At 38.8% G+C, this 26,293-nt stretch overlaps 6 protein-coding genes and 1 long non-coding RNA gene across 11 annotated transcripts; 3 read left to right on the top strand and 4 right to left on the bottom strand.

The window, feature by feature from the left end:
- Positions 1 to 5,564: 5,564 nt before the first annotated feature.
- Positions 5,565 to 6,542, bottom strand: LOC123470457. 3 transcript variants are annotated; one of them, XR_006644097.1, is made up of 4 exons: positions 6,326 to 6,542; positions 6,105 to 6,220; positions 5,819 to 6,031; positions 5,565 to 5,739 (listed from the first exon to the last, which is right to left on the bottom strand). It is a non-coding gene; the product is annotated as an uncharacterized LOC123470457 (long non-coding RNA). The 3 variants fall into 3 exon arrangements; XR_006644098.1 differs by having other exon boundaries at positions 5,874 to 6,031; positions 6,326 to 6,540; XR_006644096.1 differs by having other exon boundaries at positions 5,565 to 6,031; positions 6,326 to 6,531.
- Positions 6,543 to 6,822: 280 nt separating this feature from the next.
- On the top strand, positions 6,823 to 10,640 carry LOC116919612 (conserved oligomeric Golgi complex subunit 4). 3 transcript variants are annotated; one of them, XM_045170715.1, is made up of 14 exons: positions 6,825 to 6,885; positions 7,463 to 7,534; positions 7,600 to 7,797; positions 7,866 to 7,929; positions 8,104 to 8,297; positions 8,360 to 8,513; positions 8,602 to 8,740; positions 8,800 to 8,917; positions 9,002 to 9,252; positions 9,311 to 9,539; positions 9,638 to 9,907; positions 9,985 to 10,170; positions 10,236 to 10,456; positions 10,525 to 10,640. In XM_045170715.1, the coding sequence occupies exons 2-14, from the start codon at positions 7,481 to 7,483 to the stop codon at positions 10,565 to 10,567; spliced, it is 2,121 nt and encodes a 706-aa protein (XP_045026650.1). In that variant the 5' UTR covers positions 6,825 to 6,885; positions 7,463 to 7,480; the 3' UTR covers positions 10,568 to 10,640. The 3 variants fall into 3 exon arrangements, with proteins under 3 accessions (XP_032781517.2, XP_045026650.1, XP_032781515.2); XM_032925624.2 differs by having other exon boundaries at positions 6,828 to 6,885; positions 7,866 to 8,043; XM_032925626.2 differs by lacking the exon at positions 8,800 to 8,917 and having other exon boundaries at positions 6,823 to 6,885; positions 8,602 to 8,726.
- LOC116919611 (cell division cycle protein 27 homolog) lies at positions 10,585 to 14,749 on the bottom strand. The gene is made up of 12 exons (XM_032925623.2): positions 14,577 to 14,749; positions 14,382 to 14,457; positions 14,160 to 14,307; positions 13,659 to 14,102; positions 13,392 to 13,571; positions 13,207 to 13,333; positions 12,995 to 13,137; positions 12,477 to 12,923; positions 12,003 to 12,356; positions 11,611 to 11,932; positions 11,345 to 11,537; positions 10,585 to 11,252 (listed from the first exon to the last, which is right to left on the bottom strand). The coding sequence occupies exons 1-12, from the start codon at positions 14,598 to 14,600 to the stop codon at positions 11,119 to 11,121; spliced, it is 2,592 nt and encodes an 863-aa protein (XP_032781514.2). The 5' UTR covers positions 14,601 to 14,749; the 3' UTR covers positions 10,585 to 11,118.
- A 55-nt stretch (positions 14,750 to 14,804) lies between these two features.
- On the top strand, positions 14,805 to 17,559 carry LOC116919614 (MPN domain-containing protein). Its single transcript, XM_032925628.2, has 9 exons — positions 14,805 to 14,955; positions 15,315 to 15,527; positions 15,595 to 15,744; positions 15,807 to 15,953; positions 16,079 to 16,299; positions 16,379 to 16,548; positions 16,612 to 16,860; positions 16,933 to 17,102; positions 17,166 to 17,559. The coding sequence occupies exons 2-9, from the start codon at positions 15,372 to 15,374 to the stop codon at positions 17,433 to 17,435; spliced, it is 1,533 nt and encodes a 510-aa protein (XP_032781519.2). The 5' UTR covers positions 14,805 to 14,955; positions 15,315 to 15,371; the 3' UTR covers positions 17,436 to 17,559.
- Positions 17,540 to 19,064, bottom strand: LOC116919616 (derlin-1). Its single transcript, XM_032925630.2, has 5 exons — positions 18,753 to 19,064; positions 18,471 to 18,674; positions 18,233 to 18,381; positions 17,891 to 18,001; positions 17,540 to 17,828 (listed from the first exon to the last, which is right to left on the bottom strand). Exons 1-5 carry the CDS (start codon positions 18,903 to 18,905, stop codon positions 17,684 to 17,686), a joined length of 762 nt encoding a protein of 253 aa, XP_032781521.2. The 5' UTR covers positions 18,906 to 19,064; the 3' UTR covers positions 17,540 to 17,683.
- A 1,562-nt stretch (positions 19,065 to 20,626) lies between these two features.
- LOC116922384 lies at positions 20,627 to 22,699 on the bottom strand. Its single transcript, XM_045170722.1, has 6 exons — positions 22,572 to 22,699; positions 22,255 to 22,499; positions 22,002 to 22,173; positions 21,748 to 21,934; positions 20,987 to 21,675; positions 20,627 to 20,929 (listed from the first exon to the last, which is right to left on the bottom strand). Exons 2-4 carry the CDS (start codon positions 22,429 to 22,431, stop codon positions 21,759 to 21,761), a joined length of 525 nt encoding a protein of 174 aa, XP_045026657.1. The 5' UTR covers positions 22,432 to 22,499; positions 22,572 to 22,699; the 3' UTR covers positions 20,627 to 20,929; positions 20,987 to 21,675; positions 21,748 to 21,758.
- Positions 22,700 to 23,653: 954 nt separating this feature from the next.
- Positions 23,654 to 25,208, top strand: LOC116925904. Its single transcript, XM_045170685.1, has 6 exons — positions 23,654 to 23,790; positions 23,876 to 24,086; positions 24,173 to 24,698; positions 24,760 to 24,837; positions 24,897 to 24,971; positions 25,054 to 25,208. The coding sequence occupies exons 2-6, from the start codon at positions 23,913 to 23,915 to the stop codon at positions 25,206 to 25,208; spliced, it is 1,008 nt and encodes a 335-aa protein (XP_045026620.1). The 5' UTR covers positions 23,654 to 23,790; positions 23,876 to 23,912.
- The last annotated feature ends 1,085 nt before the right edge of the window (positions 25,209 to 26,293 follow it).

Genomic DNA, 26,293 nt, shown 5'->3' with positions numbered 1-26,293 from the left:
CAGCAGGAGACTTCTTGGAACAGTACCAACTCGATCACCCAGTCGAAGCAACCTGCTATGAAACCCTCAAGCGAGCGCTCAAAGAAAGATTCATGGGAAAAAACATGGAACACAAATACCGAACCTCGTTCAACAGCTGCAAAAGGGAACCTGGAGAATCAATCAGGAACTTCGCACACCGAATCCAGAAACTTGCAAGAGGAGGCTACCCGAACGTAAGCCACGAAGTAATCGAACAGTTGAGCAGGGATAAATTCATGAACGGACTAGCCCCCCAACTTCACGATCGACTATTCTGCAAGGATTTCCCCTCATTCGACCAGATGATCGAGACAGCAGAACGACACGATTCAGCTCTGGAAATCATAAATTCAAGAGAAAACCCAGGCACAGGAGACGCAGCAGGGCCCCTAGCAAGGAAAGAAGACGAAGCAAAGGACATCTCCGACCTCATGAGGGAAGTAATTAGATCGGAACTCGCCAAGAACGCCGAAACGAGGAGACCAGAGCGAAGGGAGCCTTTCTCGGCTCCCTTCGCTCTGGTCTCCTGGATGAGATCGGATGAGAAAATCGGATCAACCTACTCATGAGCCCGTTATGATAACTCCGCGCAAAATCACTATTCCTCCATACACAGCCCAAGTGGTGGAGAGCGAACGGGGGGGCGGAAAGGACGAGGGCAATACGACACGTCCGATAAATTCTGTACATACCACAACATGTACGGACACGACACCAATAACTGTGCAGCGAGGCAATACCAGATGAGACTAGTGTGCGAAATATGCGAACGTAGGGGACACAACCGCAATTCCTGTCGCGCTCCCGGAAACCACCCGTCATCAGGGCAGCAACCTCCAAACAATCCACCGCCGAGGGACTATTATAATCAGCCCCCAAGACCGCAGCAGCAACAAACGCCGCAATACCCACCACCTACTGCAAACAACCCTCCAACAAATAACACCGCAACCGGACAGTTAAACGAGTAACCACCGATAGACATGTCGGGCCAAACGGTGGAAACGATCCTAAGCCCCGCCAATACGTAAGAAGTGTGCAAAATAAAGTCAGACCTCCAAGAATAACACTAAAAGCAGGGGAAGTAACATTCGAAGCCCTTTTCGACAGTGGTGCAGGACAAAGCTTACTAAACAACAATTTATACTCGGCACTCGGTGGAAACGTAGTGAATTTTTCTCCAGAAGTAGCGGTAGAGCTATTTGATATAAATAACAGGCGCTTAAAAACCCTGGGTACAGTAACCCTTCAATTTCAGCTAGTGGACGAAGAAAGTCCCGATCTCCTAGTTCAATCGTTCATCGTAGTGGACGATATTACCGAGAACTGCGTACTAGGTTTAGACGCACTCTACGGTCACAAGTTCATCTTCAACGGCAGTGAGAAGACGATTTATCGGATGAGAAAATCGGATCAACCTACTCATGAGCCCGTTATGATAACTCCGCGCAAAATCACTATTCCTCCATACACAGCCCAAGTGGTGGAGAGCGAACGGGGGCGGAAAGCTACCCCCGAACATCGCCTGTTCATTTATACCAGCTCCAGAACTCCCGAAGGGAGTCCGCCTTGACCCCTTCGTTTCGAAGAAACAAGGGAATGGATTATTTCGCATCGTCATCATCAACGAGACCGACAAACAAATCACGATACCAGCCTTTCAAGTATTAGGTACAGTAGTCTTCACCGAAGAAAAAACGCAGCACACAGTTGCCTCCTGCTCCTACCAAAACACGCCGACTGACCCCAACGTCTTCGACGAAGCCCTGGCAGAAATTCCGAGCAAAGAAAAACAAGCCCTACTAGAGCTCCTCGAAAATCACGCCCATCTGTTTGCTTTCAAAACAGAAGATCTCGGAAAGACAGGACTAGTCAAGCACACGATCGACACGCAAGGCAAAGGACCACTCCGCTCACGGCCCTATCGGAACTCCCCACGACAAAAAGAAGTCGCGGAGGAAATCATCCAAGAACTACTCAGACACAAGATTATACGACCATCTGTTTCTCCTTGGGCATCGCCCATTGTTTTGGTACGGAAAAAATCGGGAGAAGAAAGACTGTGTATCGACTACAGGAAACTAAATTCCATCACGAAAAAAGACTCATTTCCGCTGCCAAGAATTGACGACGTACTGGACCTCCTGCAAGGACAGAAACTATTCTCAACCTTAGATCTCGCTTCAGGGTACTGGCAAATAGAGATGGATGAGCAATCCAAAGAAAAGACAGCTTTTATTGTGGACAATAATTTGTACGAATGGAATAGATTAGCATTCGGGCTAACAAACGCCCCAGGAACATTTCAACGTTTGATGAATTTTGTGTTAACAAGCGTCCTCGGTAAAAGTTGCCTCGTTTACTTAGACGACATTATAGTATTTTCCAAAACCATCGAAGAACACGTTCTGCACCTGCGAGAAATTTTTGGACTATTGGAGAGAGCTAACTTAAAACTCAAGTTATCTAAATGCAAATTCTTGCAAGAGAAGGTAAATTATCTTGGCCACATCATATCAGCCGAAGGAGTAGCCCCCGACCCAACAAAAATTGAAGCAATAGCCAATTACAAGCGCCCATGCACCGTGAGAGAACTTCAATCATTCCTAGGACTAGCCTCATACTACCGTCGGTTCATCGAGAAATTTTCAACCATAGCACACCCCCTGCTAGTACAGTCAAAAGGGCAACCCAAAGATGAGATCAAATGGGGATTGGAGGAGGAAAAAGCCTTTGAAGCCCTCAGGAAGAGCCTGATAACAGAACCAGTGCTGTCATACCCGGATTTTGGTAAAGAGTTCATAATCTTCACGGACGCAAGCGATCACGGACTCGGTGCCGTCCTATCTCAAGAAATTGACGAAAGGACAAGCCAATTGCGTATGCCAGCAGACATCTTAACGACAGTGAAAGAAAATACTCAACGGTAGAAAAAGAAGCAGCAGCCCTGATATTCGGGATAAAACGTTTCAAATATTACCTACAAGACGAACCCTTCGTGATAGTAAGCGATCACCGGCCCCTGCAATGGCTTCAGACCTTCAAGGACGAAACAGGGAGACTAGGCAGATGGTCGATAATGCTCGGTAACCTAAAATACACGGTACGATATCGGCCAGGACGGGTAAACGAAAACGCTGACTTCCTATCACGGATACCAGTGGCAGCCATGCAAGTGCAGCCCAAAGACGCCGATAGTATAACACAAGAACAGAGGAACGACCCCTTATGCCAAGACATCCAGGCTTACCTAGAAAATGGGCTTTTATGGGAAGAAGATCGACGACAAAGGCCAACCTGGGCAAGAGAAATCGAACTATTTACCGTCGAGGATGGCATATTATGCAGGTTGTACACGCCTCACTCCGAAAAGAGGCGACAATTTGTGCAGAAACAAGTGGTGGTACCAGCATCCCTACGACAGGTGCTAGTGGAAGAATATCACGACTCACCGCTTTCTGGCCACCTCGCTTACCGAAGAACCTGCCAGAGGTTACGTGATAAGTATTATTGGCCAAGCATGCTCGAAGACGTTAAAGAATACTGCCAGAAATGTGAAACGTGCGCTCGACAACGACGATCAGACAACAGAGCGCTTCTACATTCGCTCCAACCCGCCCAAGCCCCATTCGAAACATTAGGACTAGATTTCTTGGGCCCTATTAACCCTACATCCTTCGAAGGAAATAACCACATACTTGTGATAACAGATTACTTTACCAAATGGGTGGAGGTCGTGGCGCTTCCAGACCAAACCGCAGTAACAACATGTAAGGCCCTAGTGGACAAAGTCATAAACTACCATGGCCCTCCTCGGGTAATCATCTCAGACCGTGGCACGAATTTTACATCAGAGCTATTCAACGAACTCTGCAAGGCTCTCCGCATCAAACACTGCACCACCACCGCGTACCATCCACAAACCAATGGATTAACCGAACGTTTCAATAAAACCGTCGTAGAAATGCTAAGAAAGTACATCTCCGAAGGATACGAAGACTGGGAAGACATGTTGGGACACGTAGCATTCGCTTATCGTCATTCAATCAACTCTTCGACGCACGAAACACCGTATTTCCTGAATCATGGACGGGACGCAGTCATGCCTATCGACCGATGGTTACAGCCAACCTCCTCCGATCCTATTACACCGCAAGACTACAAGAGCCAAACCATGAAACGCCTCCTTAAGGCTTTTGACCTCGTAAAGGAAAATCTAGAGAAAGCAAGAACACAGCAAAAGGAACAATACAACAAACGAGCTAAAACGTTCGAATACCAAATAGGGGATAAAGTACTCCTCGACGTACGAACCGTCAAACCCGGACCAGCCGTAAACTAAATCCCAGATACCAAGGCCCGTATCGAGTGACCAAAATTAACCCGAACCACACAGTGGAGATACAGGCAACACCAGGTACGGCCCCGCAGCTAGTTCACACCAACCGAATCAAACCACTGCTAGAAGCTATGATCTGGAGGGACGACCCCTGTCCCGACTTTGAAGACCTCCGGCTAAATCCCGCAAGACAAGTAATTGAAGAAGAAGAGGAAGAAGAGCTCACACCGGTAGAAGACGACACAGCCGAGTCCTCTTACCCTCTGGAGGCGTTTTCCCTAGACCTCCCGACAGATGAAAATGAAATGAACATCTCAAACCCATTTTTCGGATTCACGCCGCCAGACCAGGGCGACGAAGAGTTGGCACAGCCAGCCAGACCGGAAAGACGCGCAGGGCTACGGCCATGGTCGTCAATACGCCCGCCAAGAAGATAGTCAAAAAAGTTTTTGTCGTGTATACATGTGTCGCATGCTGAAGAAGGAACTGTTAACTATGATCAATATATATCCGATTCCCCGAGCGAAACTTCGGGGTACCACTCGTTCGACAGTGAAACCACTCTTCCCCTAAACCCTGCAACATGATTGCGGGACGCAATCTTTCACGGCCGTAAGGTATGTAAGGAACGTCCAGCCGCGAACCTTTTTACCACCGCCGATTTCACACCTCCGATGTGCGACCTTGGTTCCCACGGAGAACCCTAACCCGAAAACCCTTACCCGGTACCTTTTTTACACTTTAGTGTTAAATTTACACTAAAATATTCTCTACCTTTCCCCGTATGTTAAATTAAACTGACCTTGTTTTCCCGTATAAAATGTTTCCCCAAAACCCTGACGAATTCAGTCTTTTTCTAGTGCTCAACTCGACAAGTTCTTTTAATTTTGTAAGCGTAAGTGTTGTGTTGAATAAACTGTTTTGTGCCCCGACCCGCCGCGTTCTACTCTACCGCCGCTAGTTGTCACTATGCGCACACTGTAAGTCTACCTAAAATTCCCCTCTCTATCTCGTCTTATTCTGGAAGCCCACTCTCACCCGGAGAGTCAAGCTTCACAGAACACTTGACACACGTACAGTTCATCAAGAACAATTTGGATATTCTATCGATTAGTATTGGATATTATATGCCGACCTCCAAGTAGTGATGCAAGCGTTAAAAAAATTAGCCTCAACGACAAAGAATGCCATGTTCATTGTTACTCTTGAGAATTGTTGGTAGCTCCTATAATATTAAGAAACAAGGGCCATCCAAAAGAGATTATGTCACCAGAGCTGTGCAGCAAATGGAGCACACAATCAACTTGCTTTAGCTGCATGTCTGTAAAACTGGTACTAGACAGCTCATTTAATGGTGATATTAACAATGTCTGCAATCTCTGTAAAATTAATAAGGGATAGAGTTCACTATTCTTCAACTGCCTAAACAAAAATAGCCCAACTGTTTCGGAGAGTTACCTGGTTTTCTTTTAAAGGGGTAGAATAATCATATTGAATTACTGATCTAACTAACCTAGTAATGACATCTATTCCCCATGCTCTCAAGCGGTTAAGTGGGTGGATGATGACTTCAAGCAGGTGATTTGTTACAGGATGCCAAAGAACTTCTACCCTGTTCAGATTTACAAGAGCAGTTGCCAACAGTTTTGCTACGGCAAAAAGTGAGGGCTCCTGCAGTAAATATAGAAGGAGTTCAATCTATTAGAATTCAATCTACTTTTATCCAGATTGAAGTTGTACAAACCCTGTTAGTAAAAAAATCTGGTAAAAAAATCTCAGATACAATTAATTAGATTGAAATTATGCCTGTTTGAGAAGGTACCAAACTCTCGTGTCAGTTTATCTAAAAAAGCAAAAAAGCTGAAAAAGTAAAAAAGAGTATTTAAAACACGTTTTGTACGAGGGAAACATAATATATGAATATGAGATCATGATGAACATGATGATATAAGAATATAATTATACCTTTATCGACAAGTTTCCCAGCCGAATCTATAAATTCCATCGTTCTCTTCACGAGAGGTCGGCCCTTTTCTAAAAGTAATATATTTATTCATTTTAAATGACAGCAGGCCGCCATTAAAAACGAAAATGACAACAAACGAGGAAAAAAAAACAATTGCCGGTTCAAATGCGACGGCGGCTGCTGAAATTTCGGCGCCTATCCACCACTGCGTGGCTTGAAAGGATGGTCACGTGACCATCCCACTGAGCCAATGAAAACCCTGGAAATGGTGCCGTTTTCTGGTACGGACCTCTCCGTACGTACGTGGAGACCATGTTGCAGAAACTTAAAAGCTTAAGACCATAACTTTTTAAAATTAAAAGCTTAAAAGTTTAAAAAACCTCTAGTGTAAGCGAGGCTTAATGGAAAATCAGGATTCGTCTGATTTACCACTTGACGCGCCCCATGTTGCACGGGCACTGGTACTATTTTTCTTACTATGATGATTTTTTAGACAGCGTTAGATGTCTCTGACGATCGTCAACAAAAACAAGTTGACGTATACACTCTTAAGTTGTGTAAAAAAAAAAAATAAAAAAAAAAAAAAAAAAAAAAAAAAAAAAAAAAAAAGGATTGGAAAAAAAAAAAAAAAATAAAATTATTTTTTTTATTTTTTTTTTTTTTTTTTTTTTTTTTTTTTTTTTTTTTTTTATTTTTTTTTTTTTTTTTAATTTTTTTTTTTATTTTTTTTTTTTTTTTTTTTTTTTTTTTTTTTTTTTTTTTTTTTTTTTTTTTTTTTTTTTTTTTTTTTTTTTTTTTTTTTTTTTTTTTATTTTTTTTTTTTTTTTTTTTTTTTTTTTTTTTTGAAAAAAAAAGAAAAGGAAAAAGGGAAAAAGGGAAAAAAAGGGAAAAAAATTTTTTTTTTTTTTTTTTTTTTTTTTTTTATTTTTTTTTTAAATTAATTTTTAATTATTAATTTTTTTTTTTTTTTTTTTTTTTTTTTAAATTTTTTTTTTTTTTTTTATTTTTTTTATTAAATTTATTTTTTTTTATAATTTAAAATAGGAGGGGAGGGGAAAAAAAATTTTTTTTTTTTTTTTTTTTTTTCCCCCCCTTTCCTTCTCTTCCTCTCCCCCTTTTTTTTCCCTCTTTGTTTGGAACGAGCATTAAATATCATGAACTCGCTTAGTAATATTCAAGAACAATATCAACGTTTGAATTTGGAAGAAGTATTGTCATTACAAAAATTAAGTATTGGTAAAATTTGAAATAACATGACTTTTTCTTGACTCAGATTAGAATTACAGAAAAGCTTGACTTACTGATGGGTCAGCAATGTGACATAGAAGCAAAACTGCGGAATGTTTCCCTACTCGTCCCTCGTCTCAAATCTGTGAAAAGTGATGCAAAACACCTATCAGGAATGATACATTTCACTTGCACACTTGCAGAAAATGTGAGTGCTAAAGTGAGAGAACTTGATATTGCCAAGGTATTCCCAGTCAAATGCTGTCCAAAATATTGGTAGTAATGCTTCTTGATGATTTTTCAATAAAAAAGGGTAGAGTTTCAGAATGCCAAAAGCGGGTGAATGATCTACTGGACCTACAACTTTGTCGAGAAGGTGTAATCTCAGCTATGAAAAATGAGGACTTTGAAAAAGCTGCTGCACATGTCCATAGATTTTTATCCATCGATGAAACTACCCTGAAGCTAACAGCTGGAGACATTGCCCAAGGCAAGAACTAAATTACAATATTGTATTATCTTCCTTCATTATGTTAATTACATCTTGAAGGTCCTACTGTGGACAGTTCCCTTGTACTGTTACATGAGGCACAAGCTCAGCTTTGTAAAGTCCTCCAACAGAAGTTTGATGAAGCTGTTAGAGACACTGATGCTGCATCTGTTGAAAGATTTTTTAAAATATTTCCTCTTCTTAACATGCACGAAGAAGGAATTTCAAAGTTTGGCAGCTATCTTGCGGCACAGGTTAAAATAAACTGTACTGTAGCAAATCAGTAAATTACATAATGTTTACATATATTTTTCAGTTGAAAGAAAAAACTCAAAAAAGTCTGAGGCAAGCTGATGGAGAATCCACCAGTGTGAGGGCAAATGTTTATTTTGCCGACACACTAACTGTTCTTCTGGAAAGCGTGGCTCGCATTATTGAAATCCACCAGCCATTAGTGGAAACCTATTACGGTGTGACAACGTGTTATGTTATATTGATTTTAGTATAGAGAGTTTGTATGCTATTAGACGCCACCTTAGAATGTAATATGATTTCTAGGTCCTGGTCGTCTTCTTCAAGTAGTGGAATATTTACAACCAGAATGCGATAAACAAGCAAATCAAATATTAGTGGAATTTCGTCGCTCTCGGCAGCTTGACAAGCAAATCCATCTGGTATCGGAAGTACTATCAAACGCGTAAGCACCTGCCAACCAGAAACGGTTTCTAAAACTATTTATCTTTACTTCTTTTTTAGTAACAAAGCATTACACGAGAAATGCGATCCTAGGATTTTGGATGCCGTTCTTGCTGAGCTTACTCTCCTTAGTTCTCGAACAGTGCTTTATCTACGTTTTCTTCGCCGGAGAGTGGCGGTAGTTACATTTACTTTTTTCGTTTTTACAAAATTATCTGCGATCCATAAGCTATAATCATGAAAAATCAATAATTCTTTCCAGAATGATCTTGAAGTTGGAATTACAGAAGAACAGACTCGTGATCTTCGAATGAACGAATTCGAAAAGTTGTTGCAGAATAAAACTGGAATTAACCGTGCTGTCCAAGAGCTTCTTGGCCATTACATTATGCTGGAGCGTTATTTTCTTGTCGAAAGCGTCTCGAAAGCCGTTGCAATGGATACGGCCGTAGAAGGTTCTTTAACCTCTAGTATAGTCGATGATGTCTTCTTTTTAGTAAAAAAATCAATTAGGTACTAAACTTCATGTATACTAAATATTTTTGCATTTTTAAATTTCAAAAATTCTTAGACGAAGTCTGACTAGCTGCAGTATTGATAGCATTTGCGCTGTCATCAACAATGCGTGTACCCTCTTGGAAGAAGATTACGCCTTGGTATTCCAACAGCAGTGTAAGCTGGGATTTCCATCTGGCTATTTGGATTTAACGCAGGCCTATAACGCTATACAGAGCTCACTCCAACAAGGATCGATAAGACTCCAGCCATCTGATACAGAAAAAACCAAAGCGAACTTCTTGGTAACTTACCCTTTCCGTAGTTATTCTACATGTTCACGGTGTCTTTTTAAACTTTGATTCTTATCTGCATTATATATGTATTATATATTGAAATTTAGACAGCACTCAACAATATTGAAACTAGCATAGAATGCATTGAAACATTGGATAAAAATGTTTCTCATGAAATCCAAATTAACCTTGGAAGCACCATGATGAGTCGTGACCAAGAAAAAATAAAGTCGTGCCTGGCTGGATTTCAAACATCAAAAAGTAAATTCCGTCACTTATTAGATTTCGGCCACGAGCAGCTAAAATCTTCAGCCATTAAGCCTCGTATTAAGCCATGGGTTGACCAGCTTCTTTCTGTCAACCACGTAATTGACGAGGTAGAGTCCATTTCCACCTTCATATTAAATTTATTTGTTTTTTTTTTCTAAATGGGTGTGACCTTTTATGCGAATAGGAGGAGTTCAGCTGTTATGAAGCCCAAGATCCATTTATCCAGGAACTAAATCTCCATTTAGACGGATTCATGAGTGGCTTTAAAGATTCCTTAACTGTCAATAATTACCAAACCTTAATTGGGACGCTCACATCACAAGTCGCTCAACAGTTTGAGAAAGTCATCTTCAAAACTGCTTTTAACAGGGTAAGGTTAACCAACCGATGTTTCCGAACAAAATGCATTTACTGGCCTCTTAAAATATCCTGCAGCTAGGCGCTTTACAGCTAGACAAGGAAATAAGAGCGTTGATAACTTATTTAAGCACAACAACGACATGGACTATACGTGACCGATTCACTCGGTTGACACAAATAGTCACAATATTGAACATTGAAACTCTGGCAGAAATATCTGAATATTGGGGCCCTAATGCCGGGACGGTAACATGGCGGTTAACACCGCAAGAAGTACGAGAAATTTTGATGCTGAGGTAGGTTTTCGCTATTACCAGTCTAATCTGATACTTTACTTAGTCTCTTGTTCTACATTTACTCTCAGGACTGATTTCCGTGCCGATGAAATTAAACGGCTCAAGCTGTAATTGCAATAAGTCAGGTATTGGAAGTTGGAACAACGTCTTTATATTTCGAGCTAAATAAATTTTTCCAGATTTACACATTATTTTCCGTAATTTTGTTCGTGCAAACGTTTACAAAAAAAGAAGCGCGAGAAAACGAATAAGATTCCGAACGTTGCTGTAACAGAATCTAAAATTGGGCGAGCCGGAACAATGTTACTTCTTACAGCAAGCTTAGACTATTATCCCTAAAGAGTATGCATATGATGAAAAAAAAAAAAAAAACGCTAAATACGTCAAACACTTAACAAAGCTGGCAAGTGACCCGCTCGAACCGAATCCATGTTTTTTCCCATTTTACGATGTTCACACGCAAAAACAAAGTTAGGCCCATATAATGAACATCAAACGGCCAGTAGACAATCTCAATTGCGAACCTAAACTATATTATTCGTTCAAGCCTGTGATCCGCAATTAAAAAAAAAAACGAAATTCTGATAGTTTTTCACTGCTTTCGTACAGTTAAACAAATGACACCCCCAGGCTAGAGAAATACAAGCACTTGCAACCGCTAGCTATTCAGTTGTATTGTAGAAATGATCACCATCGCCACTATCCATTGTGGGCAACGGTGGCATTTCCAGAGACTCGTTTGAAAAATTGTTACTAGCTCCTGAGTGATTGCCTCCTTCCACGGTACTGCCCTCATCTATTGGTAATTTAAACGTGAGAAAATGTAAAACTCAACATTTCAAAGTTTGTAATTATGATAAGGAGAATTAAATGGAAAAAATGCTGTACCTTGATCGTTGCTGATGGAGGCTTGATGTGGTTCTTGGGAGATTCCACTAACTGGAACAAGACTCAGACTGGAAGTGGGGTCAATTACCTCTTTGATATGACGTCTAGCACCACTTGCTCCTTTAGGATCCAAATCGTTGGCCCAGCTAAAATTGGTTAGCGCCAGATGAGTTTCATTTCTTTTCTTGTAAACCTGATGAAGCAGAATGTGTAAAACGCTAATAAGAAAATATAAGAAGCAAGGCTCTGCTAAGCTAGTCTCATACATTGCCCATTAGATAGTAAACGAGAGCTTCTCGCGGAGCTATTTCCTTTAATTCATGCAGTTCTGCCAATGCTTCGTCGAGGCGATCACAGGCGAAGTAAATAGAAGCACGGTGGAACTTGCAGAGCGGATTACGTTCTTCTACTGCCAGTGCTGAATTGAGCATTTGCAGGGCCTTATCGGTCCTCTGGAGTGCGTGTTCCACAATAGCAACGTGGCACTTAAGCACTGGACTATTTTTATTGATGTCCAAGGCCTTCTTGAAGTAAAACTCCGCCATGGAATAACGCTCTTGTTTATAGTAGATTATTCCCATACCGTACCTTAGTTCAATATACAATTTTTGAAAATGGATAAATGAACGAGGATTCGAGATGCTATCAGAAAATTTACCATCCATTATAATGAATAGGGTCAACTCTGACAGCATTTTTGAAGCAATCCATGGCTTTCTCCGTTTCTTCGAGAGCTAGGTACTGATGACCCAAAAGAGTGTACGCGTAGGCAAATTTCGGATCAACTTGGATTGCTCGCTGAAAAAACTTCAGCGCTTGTTCCCGGTCTTTCTGTAAATCCAAACAATTTCCGGCACAGCACCATGTCGCAGCTGACATTTTGTCCTGCTCAAGCATATCCTGGGCTAACGCTGAAAGCGATACTTCTTGCTGAAGATGCCAGAGAGCAGTACTATAATACTCCATCAAATCAGTTCGATACGGCTCCATTTCTCGTACTTCTTGGAACAGCCTTGAAGGAAGAAAGGAAAGAAAGAAAGAAAGAAAGAGAGAAAGAAAAAAACAAAAACAAAAACAAAAATCGATTGTAAGTTTTTTGTTTAGATGCGACCAGCGAAAGTGTTTAGGTAACCTTGTTGCCTGCTTGTAGTCGGCAAGCTCAAAGTAAGCTTTCGCCATTAGAGAGAGAACCCAGCTTGATCTTTTGTGGCGCGCCGAAAGCCATTCCACAGTATCAATTGCTTGGCGAGACTCGTAGGATGTCAGGTGTGAAAAGGCCTTCCCTACAATCCGAAGAAGCGACATTAGTCCCTCCGCCGACTGCTTTTGCATCTGGACCGCCTCATGAACTAAATTGGTCGGTGGTGTCTGTGCAGAGGTTATGTAACTGGGTTGTAATCCTGGTTTCTCGTCCTCTTTATCTAATTTTCCGATCAATTCTTGGAAATCGCTGATTGGCGCTAATCCACTTTCTGGCGTATCACTTTTTGTTAGCTTAGATTTGCTGCGCTTCAGGGGCAACTTGGGTACGACGAAACGTGAACTGCTCTTATTATTTTCTTTTACTGAATTGTTCGAGCTGTAATTCAGTGAGAATAATCAAAAACAAATTTATCCCGTACTAACTAGCATAGAAAGAATAAATTGAACCTGTAGAGGCGCGTGCTTCTTCTGACATTCGCAGCCGGCGGGGACGAGAGCGTTGGTGTAGCTGTATTTCCTGATTGGCAGAAAACTCCCATACGTGAAGGAACACTTGGGGCAGCGCTAGCTGTTTCGCGCCGGCCCCCCAACTACAACACAAAAAATCGAAAACAGGATGAATATACTATGTTACCCATTAGAAAATGTTTTTGTCTTACCCGCTTAGGCATTATCTTTGTTTCTTTTGTTTCGGCTACCGAAGGCGCAAGCGACGGACACAGATATACCATTGAACTTTGAGACGCATCGCTTGCCGATGATGTATCCAAAGGAATGATACCGAAACTATAGTAAAGTTATAGTTTACGTTATATGATCACAGTTTGAAAGCAAAACTTCATACTTGGGAGACATGGGTGATAGAGCTTGACCAGCTTTGAAAACTGATCGAAGCCGGAACGATCGTGCCCTGGAACGTGTTGGAGCCATGGTACTCGTCAACGGTATTGAAGGTATCATTTGATCGTCTGGAGTCAAATTAGGTATATTGTGATGGATAAGAGGCACACATGGTAGTGGAGTGCTGTAAATATTTAAATTCATATATTACACAAGAAGTTTTAACCAGTTCTCCATATACTTGTTTATATATTTATATAAAGTCTGTTACCTTGTATTCACTATACTAACATCAGCTGAAGGGATCTGAAGTATTGGGGTGGAAATTTGGTCGACAGACATTGGTTCCTGGATGTGTGCTTTGGTAGTTGCATCATTTGACTGATTGATCTGAGCAGTGATCAGCGAAGCAATTGGATTTGTCCCATGACAATGAGAGAAATTCTCTAATCCATCTAGCTGAAAGACATCTTCAGCATCTGGTTTTTCACCCAAGCGACATAGGAGCTCAAAAGCAGCCCACAAAAATGGATTAAGCTTAAGTGCTCTATTGAGTACTTCAATAGCCTTGAACTTTCGTTCTGTCTGCATGTAGACTTGACCCAATAAAACTAGGGCAAAGGCAGCAGCATCTCCATATTCAGCTACAACATCATCCAAAGACTTTTGCTTGAAAATATTTCCACCCATCAGTGTTCCTTCTGCTTCCGCCAGCCTAAAAAAATTTAAATTATCCAATCTGCTATTTTTTCCAACGAAAATAATAACATACTTGTTCAGATCTAAGCAACATTTGGCTAACAAGTATTGGCATTGTGGAGACTGAGTTCCTTTTGATTGCAGTAAGCTTCGTGCTTGATTTGCTTTCCCTGACCGATAATAACAAGTGGCCAGTAGATACAAGCTTTCTTCATTATTAACTGAAAGGAAACAGAAGTGAAATATTAAATATTGTAAGTGCTAATTACCAAATGATTAGACTAGATACACATACTTTCATCCTGGAGTTTCTCAGCAAGAAATGTAGCATTCCAGTAATTGTAATGATTAAGACAATGCCAGATAGCCGCCTAAATATTTTCAAAAGCCAGTCGTTATAGAATAAAATAAAAACTGACACGCAAAGAGACATCTTTGATACACCCTTACAGTACAACTTCATTATTAAATATGATGACACACTACTAACCTGGACAGGTTCTTGTACCAACATGTTGACTAGTAATGAGTTAACACATAAAATCTACAAAGCTGTACAATCAAGTTTGAATTCCCATGGACGGAAATGAAAATTAAGTCAAATTATTTTCCACTTTTCTAAATTGCCGTCGGAGTCGTCTATATAACGTTCTCTAACTCTTTTAACCGTTTATGTATCAAGTATCGTTTTCGTAAGCTATCGAAAGCACCATTGATCGATTTGGATCGCGATTTTGTTGTTTGACACTAGTTTGACATAAGTTTGGCATTTCAAGAAATTACCAGTATGTTTGCAGGATCTCCTACTATCATTGGACTAGACTTCTAGAATAAAGATAGAAGGGGAACTTTATCATCCTATTTTTCAGGTAATATTTCATCAACAACAAAACGAGTGGAACATCGGTATACAAGTGCTAGACTAATATAGCTGTTGCTGCGCTATTATGACTGAGAACTCTACAACAACCGCAACGTTTACTATTGTACCAGCATAACGTGTTATTACCGCTAATGGTTCGGGTTCATTCGTTAATTCTTATGCCACCAAGGCACCAAGTTATCTGACTCAGAATCTTGATTTTATTACTTAATTTCTTATGCTGACATTTGATTTTAATCTGTCTTATTTTGACAGTCTTCAATGTTAGAAAAGTTGTTTTCTATTTGAAAATTTTGTATTGTCTAAGTTGTGTTCTCCTCCTGCCCCCCCCCCCATTTTTTTCAGCAAGGGAAAGTTGCAGTGTTGCTTGAATTTCAAAAACTACTTAGACCAAGGATAACCATGATAGATGCATCTGAAGATTCAAGCACTAGTGATCAAGGTGATGCTCAAGAGGTGAAGTTAATTGCAGTCAGTACTGGACACACCTCTGAACAATCCAATAATATGACTGCAACCATACTCAATGCAACAATAGATCATGAAATGGATGGAGAAGTAATGAATTTCAAAACACATCATTTAGATACTGGAATAGTATGTGATTTTTCATAATGGCCATTAGGAAAACATAGATGGCAATGAAGATGAGGAACTGAATGAAAAAAAATCAAAAACTGCTGGTGGATTCACTGGAAGAGGAGTCACCCTACAAATGTTACTTGAAGACAATATCCTTCAGCCGAAAGAGGGTGCCATGTCACTCGAATATATGGTAGCCATAATATTTGCATTTGTCAATCTCGTATTACTACATTTCTGTGCCGATTTTTACAGGGTCAAAAATTTAACGGGGATTTGTTAGCAGATGGCAAGATTTTTTCTGCTGAAGTCCAAGAAGTTTTCAGTTCTCCAAGTGCATGGGCCCTACGCTGCAAAAAAATTGTCAATCCTGAGCAAAAATACGGATGTGGCTGGTCATCAGTAAGTTTATTTTCTCATCATCTCGTTCATGAATGAATCAGGGAAATGTCGAAGAAAATTAAGTTCGTGGTTTTACCTCCAACAGTTAAAACTTTTATCTTTGTTTAACAAATCACGCGACGTAGGTACGATATTGTGGTAGGCCTTTGGATGTATATAAAAATCAGTGGATGCGTAAACGACGATTAGAACAGGTTAGTGACAATTCAACTCCTGATGATTGTCAGATTTCCAACACCGACCCTGTATTACTGGAAACGGAACTCGAAATGGTATCGAATGTCAAATCTACTGCTGATCGACAAATAATTAAGCATGAAACGCTAGGAAACAGAACAAGTATCGAGTTAGTTCATCTCTTTATATTCATCACAGTGAAAATATGTTTTCCCTTCCTAACATTTACCCTTCTCAACCTTCCTCAGGGATCCAACTTTGTTGATTGAAACTATATCCTTTGCAAACATAGGAAAACTTCAACCCTTTCTAATATCATTGAACACGGCTGCCTTAATTGTGATGGAAGTACATTGCTTCCTGACACGATCCGAAGTTGTTGGATACCTAGCGGGGCAATGGGACATCAACACAAACAGTTGGGTGTTTTCATCCCGTATCTGTAAAATTACTCTCATAATAGAAAATTATATTTTTTTAGCACTCACAATTAAGCAAGCTTTTCCTTGTTTGAGTCGGATTGGGGAAAGCAAACGTGGCCAAACTACTGAAGTAAAAATTGCCCAATCCATGGAGAACTCCGGACTTTGTCTGGTAGGATGGTACCATAGCCATCCTCTTTCGCCTCCAGCTCCAACGGTACAAGATATTGATTCACAGCTTGAACACCAGTTAAGACTGAAAGGAACGGGCGAGCAAGGTTACCGTCCCTGCGTTGGGATGATTTTATGTAATTTCTTTAATTTGAGTTACCGGCTTTGAAAAAGTATCACTAATGGAATTTCGCGATGCTCCTTTTCAGCGCCGTTTCTTCGCACTGATCCAAACCAAACTAACTCGACAAGTCATCTGGCGTGTTATTGGGTCTGCCCGCCCGCCGAATCTCGACCACTTGAGCTTGGCCGTCCCATGGCCATGCAATACAATGTGGTGTATGATACTTGTGCAAAAGAAGACTTAGTCTCTAAATTGGTAAAAACTCATTTTCTCGTTTTCGGAATGACATTCCGATGTATTTTTTGTTTTGTTTTTTAGGAAACATGTCTTAAATTTTATCAGGATTCTCCCAACCGCACAGACCTTGACGAAATATGGTGTGAGGAACTAACTTTCTTTGATAAACTAAAAACTTCGATAACGTCCAGCTTGCAGAGCGAAAAAGATGTTGTGGTTATGGACTTGATTGATACACTTCAAACCGCAATCAAAGTTAGACCAATGAAAACAGATATTGAAAACGTCTTTCCAACGAAATCAGCAGATTGTGAGCCTCAGAATAATGCAAAAGAAATACAATGCTTGTGAGACAAGAATATCGGAGAAACTAATAACTCATCTATGGATCCCAAATTATGTTGTTCCTAAGCAATTTTTCAATGAACGCGTGAAATCACTGATAAGAATAAATATATTGTAAAAGAAACCGTCAGACATATTTTATTGAATTTTTTTTTAACATGAACGAAAGCAAACCACTTTTCAGAAATTGATGGCAAAAGAATTAATTTTCGGTCTTAAACATACAGAACATCAAACAAAATTGTGTCGGTTATTTAATTTTGTCCACCTAAAACATTTCCACGGCCCCAATCATAGCGACGAGGACCTGCATCTACGTTAGGCCTAAATTCGGCTCTGGGCTGCGGTGCCGTGCCGAATCCTTGAACTCCGCTTCTTTGGTTCGGAAAATATTTGTACCTAATCCAGAAATAAAGGTACAGCTAATGCACAGAAAGGTAAGTAAATGAACGGTTTCTTACAGAATTTGTGGGGTGGTCAGAAGTAAAGGACCACCAAATTCTTGAGGGTACTGCATTGTGAGGAAAAAGTAAAGATGTCCAACCACAATCCCAACAAGTTCCATGACTCCACTGATGTGATTCAAGAAGAAAATAGTACTTAAATAGGTTGTGCACTATGTGTAAAAGTATCTGACTTATGATCAATGCCAAATTAATATTTGACATTTTTTGTGGTATTATAATGCAGCTCAAAAGTATTATGGCACTAGATATTTTCTTATGAGATAAAAGCTCAACAGTTCAACCAAATAAAATACAAATAAAATACAAATAAAACTTATTAAAAAAAAATATTATTACCCTCCAGCAATGATCAAGTTAAACCCAAGAAGGACCCAGGGTAGGTACATTGCCTTGAACTGGGTTCCAAACCAGAAATTTACAACTGTGTCCTTATTCAGTTGGCACCAGACATACAGTACACTAAGTACCATTGGATCCATCAAATACTGAAACAAAGAGTAGTGATGAACAGATGAACTGTTTTTGCTTCAAACTATTGCAGAAAAAAACAAACAAAAAGAAACAGGTTACTTACAGGGAAATCAGCAAGGAGCCCAATTATAACACAACATATCCAGTTGAATAATAACATGAAAAAATAATCTGCAGGTCTTCCATTAAATAGCCCAGTTTCAAGTTGAAGTGAATAATTGTATAAAAAATACAAATTAATCAGGAAGTGGAATCCTGTTTTTGGTGTTATGGGATAATAAAACAATGCTGATGCTGGTCTCCATATCTAGTTAAAGATAAAAATTATGAACATTTAAACTTTGATACAATTGTACACATCAATCCAGCCCTTTTTTAATATTACATGAAATGATTGGAATAAAGAATGATAATCCAAGACAAGATATTTAGGGCTAAGAATTCCAAATCTCCCAACAAGTGACAATGCAATGGTGAGGCCGAACCAATGTCTGGTAAAAATGGGCAAATTTTTTAACCAGCTGCTAACTTCACTCATCTTCAAAACTGAAAATGCAATAAGCCGAGATCGAATTCAGAAATAATCAAGCAAAATAAATAAATTTCACGACAAGATCAAGGCAGACGAACACATTACGTGTCACACTGTCACTGATAGCATAGACCACTGGATGTAATAGTTAAAGCCTGGAGCTTCCCTATCTTGCCCGTTCAATCGTTTTGACGCACTCCCTACCTCCTTTTTTCCAACTTGGAATGGACTTTAGCGCGTTCTACTGGTGACGAAGAACAACATTTTTCAAAATATAAACATGCCGTTTTTACAAATACTTCGCTAAATATATAACAATTGTGTTTTACGTTTATTTTCAAATTTTTTCTTTGTTGTATGAATACAAATGCAATGTAATTATTTTTTGAAATTTTCGTTTATTTAATGTAAATATTGTATAAAATGGTGCTAACACTGAAAAAAAAGGCAAGAATCAGATAGGGTTTGAACCTAATACCAATTCTCATTTAATGCACTTGTTAGACGCGTTAACCACTCAGCTATGCTATCCTATCTACATATATAACTAATAAGATGACTCTACTACTAATAAGAATCATAATTAGTCTTTTTGGATTGAAAATTTTTTATTCTTGATAATACAGGGCCTTTTCGTAATTTGACGTTTAGCAATTAATACAAATAATAATAATAAATAATTAACACAAGATAAAATTGATGCTTAATAATTTTTGTTTACTTATATCCTTGTTATTCAATTAAACAGGAGAAGACTTGCAATGAAAAATATTCCAAACCCGTAACTTTTGTCTTCAATTTCAACACTTTCAAAAAAAAAAAAAAGAACTCTAACATCAAAACGCTAAAACGACAACTAACTGTTTTGTTTGTTTTTTGTTTTGTTAACGATTGTTCAATGAAGTTCCAAGAATCTTTGGTGGTGGTGCTAGTGTCCATTCGAGAATAAGCTCCTCCCATCGCCGGAGGGGTGAGTCACTTTTACAGTTCTAGACTTCAGGCTTGAACTATTACATCCAGTGGGCTATGGTATTACATATGTAACAGAGAGTTAAGCTGAGGAATTGAGCAAGGGTAAATGTGAATTGCCTCTCAGTCTGGCATTGCTTCATTATGTTATAATATGTCATTTATAAACTGTATGTAATTGTTATTTCGACCGCTAGAATGCGCGGGCGTGCACTCAGCGCCGAAATTATTCCGATTAAGCCACGCCCCCCATTGTATCCCTATAAATTGCGCCCTCACTCATTTTTCGCGCAAGTTGCCGCTGAAGAGTCGTAAGAGTAAGAGCTACGGTCGGTAGGCTCTCGGGTTTTTTGCGACCAAGTCTCAAATAAACGAATTTGTATTGCCGCACACAAATTTCAATTAAAACAAAACAAAACAAGGTAAGGTGTCGTGAGCAAGGTGTCAACAAATTGCTACAACACACGAATCAATTGTATTTGTGTGCGGCAATACAAATTCGTTAATTTATCGAGTATTTTGTGTCGTGCTTCACAACAATTATATTAAATGATTTTTTAATAACGATCTGGGATAACCAGATAAGCTTGTTGGCATCTTTCTCTTCATTCATAGAACATCCGAATGGGACGTCCATAGGATGTTAAAATTTGGTCGTCCGCCTAGCTTATATTGGTCCAAACGGACTTCGATTAGATGTCCTATTTTGGGTCTACCCGTACCATTAATCCTAATAAAATTAGCATAAATTCATGAAATCAATTTTGAATTTAATGTATTAATCAAAAATACAAAAGAGAATCCACTAATACAAAATACAGCAGATAACTTTCAGCATTTGTGCCAATAACATTTTTAAAAAGATGGGCGTTGGTCATGGTGAAATCGCAGATGGCTGAACGGAAAATCTGGATTGATTGAAGAAATTGGCGATAGCATTTCCTGTAATTGAAAATGATTTCCCAGATGATGGTTGTGGAGCCAATTCAGTGACGGAAACTCTTTTCCTGTTTTGAGGAGAGGTCCTTGCGCCGATATTCACCAACGGGTTACCTTTGATCCTGTGACAAACCAGGGATTACATCAAAAATACTTAACGCATAAGAAAACGTAAATACTTTCAAGCGGTTCATTTCAGGCACGTTGCAGTCCTCGTCTTTGTAGTCGTCGAAGAGAATATTCGTTGGCCAAGATGGACTTTGTCACGATATCAACGATCGATTTGGATGCCGCGGTGACCGACGTCTTTATTATACAGCTTACGGAGACCCACTCTGTTATGAATGATGATGGGTTAACGCATGGATGTGGCACGAACTATAACGTAAAGAGAATTTATCGTCAACTAAAAATGAAGTTCAGGAAACAAAAAAGGATAACTATTCTAACCTGGAGTCGATTCTGGGATTAAATATTTCTCCTGTTTCTTCACAATCCGATTTTTCTTAAGTGATGCTCCACTCGATGAGGGAAATTTTTCCAGATGACGTGACATTACTAATTGTGATACACAGATTATATTAACACAATTGACTAATCCCTATTTTTGTTTATACTTGCCAAATTATAAGGTTTTACTGTAATTTCAGTAAAGTGAAAAAGTCTTGTGCCACCAACAAAAATTCTTCTAAAGTTGATTGTCCGTCCAGTTCAGTTCTTGGTTTCTAACTTTACATATTTTTACTTTAAATTCCGGGATTAAGACATTTCGATTGAGATTCCACAAGGTTAATTTCGAGACAATGATTATTATCAAAGTCTAAGGTCAGTGAAGGCCGATTCTCCTCCACTGACTGTTCTCTCAATACTGTAAAGATAATTTCTACATTACAGAATCAATAATCAGTATAAAACTTTTGTTATATGTTTCTTACCTTACTTTTACACAACCTACGAGCTGCTGCCCCCGGTTGGAGGTGGCATATCGTCCTCATTATCTACTTCCATGTCTGCTGCCACTTGCAATGACTTACGGAATTTTTCTGGCATCCCCTTCATGACTGACTTTGTTAACTTTTCAAGCTCGTAATCTTTAGTCCTCCGGCCTCCTGTGTTTCGCACAGCTTCTAAAAATTGAAATACTTTTTTAATGATATCATACTTATATATTAAATTTTTTTCAATTATACTTACCAAAGATAGCTTTGGTAATGATGGATTTCTTCAGTCCCTGCTTCTGATGGTTCTTTGTGGCCACTCCCTTCCAATTGACGAAAGCCATAACCTTAATGGAAAAGACGCGAGACCATGCGCACTTAACTGCACTAGTTATGGATCCACCACCTAAGTTACGAATAATGTTCACCTACAATTGAAAAATTATAGTCATAAACTGGGTTAGAAAAAGTAATTAAAAAAGAAGAGAGATTATAATAACTTATCTTACCAGTTGATAATACTTATCGTTATTCAATAGAATTTCCTCCAGCAATTTTACTTCCTCAACTTCCTTTAGCGGCTCCGGCCAAAAATCAGGATCCATTTCCTGTTCAGTGGCTTGAGATTCTGTTGGCTTCGTCATCAAGACATCTATTTTGCCATCAATTACTACCATTTTCGACATAACATTTGAAATGATTTCTTCAAGCTTTATCACCTCTTTCACAAGTTTTGATAAAACAGCTTTGGAACCTAAACATTAATAAACATTACAAATAAATAAATTTACTAAATTACTAACGTTATTAGCATTACTACAATCCCCTTCAGATAACTCAACTTCTGGACAAGCATAATTGGAAGGAATGGAAATCGATTGATCAACACCCCCAATACGGTTTGGATGAATAGGAAAAGATGACGATTGTGCTGGCTGCAGAGCAGGCGTCGATTCAAAAGGAAAAGATTGATTCCAAATAGTTGAATCATTCGTTTGTTGTGAAGCAGCTTTGGAAAACAGCCCAGACGGAATCGCAGGGGTAGTGAACCCTACTAGCACAAGTCTTCCATAGGACGTCCATAGAACGTCCGGCCGTCCAAACTAGGTCCGTCCATTTTCCGGCAGCTGCGGACATCCCATTGACCGTCTATTTTGATCCATTTTATTGGAGGTCAAAGTAAATACATCCAATGGCTCTCAAGCCTTGGATTTACTTGTGTCCCAGTAAAATGGATCAAAATTTGCCGTCCGTAGGATGTCCGGAACTGCCAGAAAATGGACAGACCTCGTTTAGAAAGTCAGACGTTTTACGGACATTCTATGGATGTCCATATATACATATATGTACGGATGTCCACATATATATTGCGATACATTTTGATTACAAGCGCAGCATTACACAATTGTTGTAGTGTTTGCTACAAACTTGAACCAACAAAAATAAGACCAACAGATGAGAAAATAATACAACAATTAAAAAAAAATAATAAGACAAACGCAAATTTTATTAGAAAAGGCAGTGGTTTACAAGGGCGCAAGTAAAATAGGAATCATTATTGGGTATGGCAATAGATATACGAGAGATAACAAACAGTAAAACAAAAACTTACTTATTATCAAGAAAAATGAGAAAAAAAATAAACAAATCACATTAAATCATTCGTGAAAGCAATCAAATTTTTTAAAAGTTGATAGAACAGACTGACTGGCTGACAGACTGACAGGTAGCAGATGTTGCCATTTTTATCGGATCAAAGGTCTTGGCAAATATTTTTAAAAAAATTAATATTAAGACAATGAATTATTGAATACAACATTATTAAATTAAAATCATTTTAATAGTTTAATGTTGTATCGAGAGTTCTCAATTTCCATGGTTACATTATTATTTAAACGTGAACATGTAAAGTAGAAAAATTGCTCCATACTGGCAACGGTGTAGGGTACTTCCTTTTACCATGGCTTGACAGTTTATGAAGAAGAATCTCGTGTTGTCCATAAATTTAATTACCATAAATCTTCATCATCATGGCGTCATCAATTGTAAGTAAATTTAGCGTCATGTATTCCAGTGAATAATGCATTAAATAATCAATTATACAAAGTAACGAGAATGTTATATTTGCAGGGCTTAACCGGAAAATTTTTTATTGACGATTTAATTGATGGAAACAATTATCGCCATGTTACTGTTGTGCCAGACATTTGGATCTTCTAGGCTGATGACAATTCTTCAAAATGTTGGTATCCTAAAATTTCTGGGCACATTTCATCAAAGAAACGTGAAGTACCAAAACCATGTTGGTATGTTTATCCTTGTATCGTCAGAAAGGAATATGGTATAACAATTTACAGTTTCATATTGTGGGGTTTTTCAAATTTTGTTTACATTTCATCAGATTCATATGAATCTGCTCGTTCACAGGAGCACATTGCTTCAATTCAATCAGACATTAATACTGATGGTAAAGATGATGCCAGTCAACCTAACACGTCATTGGGAAGAGGAAAGAGACACAAGAGGCCGAATAAAAGATTCTTGCCTTCAAGTGATGATGAAAGCGTTGGTGTATATGGACCCACCCAGCCAGAAACAATTGTGATTCCAATAAGTCCAGGTAGCTTATGTAGGAATTCTGTTGATGGTGGTGTTCCTGCTGTGCACCCAACAGCACCACTTGCAGTTCAGTGGAGATGCAATAATTCTGTTGATGACCCTGGTGTATCTGGGCCCACTCAGACAGAAGCAATTGTGATTCCAACGGTTCCAGTTAGCCTATTAAGGAATTCTGTTGGTGGTGTTCCTGCTGCACTGCCAATGACACCATTTGAAGTTCAGCAAAGTTGCAGTAACTCTTTTGAGGAAGTCTCACAGCATATGAGAGGGGAAATTACTGTTAATTCTACGGATGACAAATCACCAGTTTCCTACAACAATTTGTATTCACAAGGTCAGTATTTACTAATTTTTTTATCACAATGGTAATCTGTAGTTACTTTAATTTGTATTAGAAATGCCCTATTCCGGCACGATTGTAAATCAGCGGATGAGTGTTGCGGTACCGAATCAATCAAACATCTTGAGCGAAGGTAGTATGTTTAGTTTGTTGGAATGTTTTCGAAAATAAATGTTTAAATCCTCTGTTTAGTAGAAATGCCCAACGGTAGTACGCGTAATGTTTTTTTTTTTAATCAGAGGAATCAATCAAACACCTTGACTTACGGTAATTTGTTGACTTTATTTTAAGCTTTCGTCGTTAATGTCTACTTTCTAACGTACATTCTTTCATTTATTTAAACTTTAAGGTTCTGTAGCATTGATTGGGAAGTTGGTAAAAGAAGTCCTTAAACTACAGGAATTTATTTCAAACATGATGGCGAAACTCGTCGTTATGGAATCAAAGATGGAAAGCCATCGACAGCCAGTAGCAGAAACACTAGCTAATCCAGAGTCCTTCTAGATCCAGGCCTTCAGAACTCTGCAAGAAATGGAAGAAATACAAGCTTTGGAGGAATCTTTACGTGACCCGGATCTTTATTTTCAGTTGGTAAGTCAAAACAAATATATTTCATTGTTTCTTCAATTACCTCGTTTTGTCTAATTAGGTTGGGATGATTCGTTCCTTGGGAGGAGCATCCATTAGAGTTGCCTTGAAACGTGCCTGGTAGGGGAGACTGGAGTAAGCCGGGACGGTTTTCGTTTTCCCCTTATATCTCCTAAACTAATCATTAAATAAATTTATTATTTTGTTTTTATGTATTCCATACTGTAATGTACCCCCATATTTTTTAAATAATTTAATAATAAACAAATCATAATTTCGATTGGCCCATAATAATTTTTTTTTGGAGTTCAATCCTGGTAAACCTAAATTCATGAATAGACAATAATTCATGTTTAAGCCAAATAAAGCCTTCGATATCCTTAGAATTGTGTGAGGCGACTGTTTTGAGGGGTAAAAAAAAAAGGACATCAAATAATGGGATATAAAAACCAGACCCAATCGTGGACAGAGAGCCTTTAGTGGGCTAGGGTGGGTGGTGAGGGACGTCCTCCGTTTTCGCCTTAAAATTCATTAAAAAAATTTGTAAAAATTGAAATAGCGTCCCACTGCATAGACTCTATATGTTAATAAATGTTTCAATTTGATTATTGTGTTAATACAAATTTTTTCTTAAATGATAAAAAAGCCCTTATTACAAGATAGGTGGGGGTTGGGCTTATTGTAATCGATTAATATGCTGAATAATCGATTGCTTGTTATCATTGTAAGGAATAGTAATGGCGTCATGAGCTCGGTGTTAAGTGATGGGCTTGAAGGCCAAACCCGCCCACTAATGTCCCATTTTAGTCAAAAACAGCTGTCCCGATTTCCCGATAAAGACTATTTTTTTAAAACGTTAATATTATCTACAGTAATTGATCGAAAATTATAATTTTTGTTTTGAATGATAAAGAAATGATTAAGCTTCATTTCCATTTTAAATTTACATGCCATTTGCGATTATTTTTTTCTAGAAACATTAAATGGCGGAGACAAAATTA

The sequence above is a fragment of the Daphnia magna genome, linkage group LG3 (genome assembly GCF_020631705.1).
Source record: "Daphnia magna isolate NIES linkage group LG3, ASM2063170v1.1, whole genome shotgun sequence".
In the NCBI taxonomy this organism is placed as follows: Eukaryota; Metazoa; Arthropoda; class Branchiopoda; order Diplostraca; family Daphniidae; genus Daphnia; species Daphnia magna.
The sequence above is the reverse complement of the archived record's forward strand: the minus strand, read 5'-3'. Positions and strand labels throughout refer to the sequence as shown.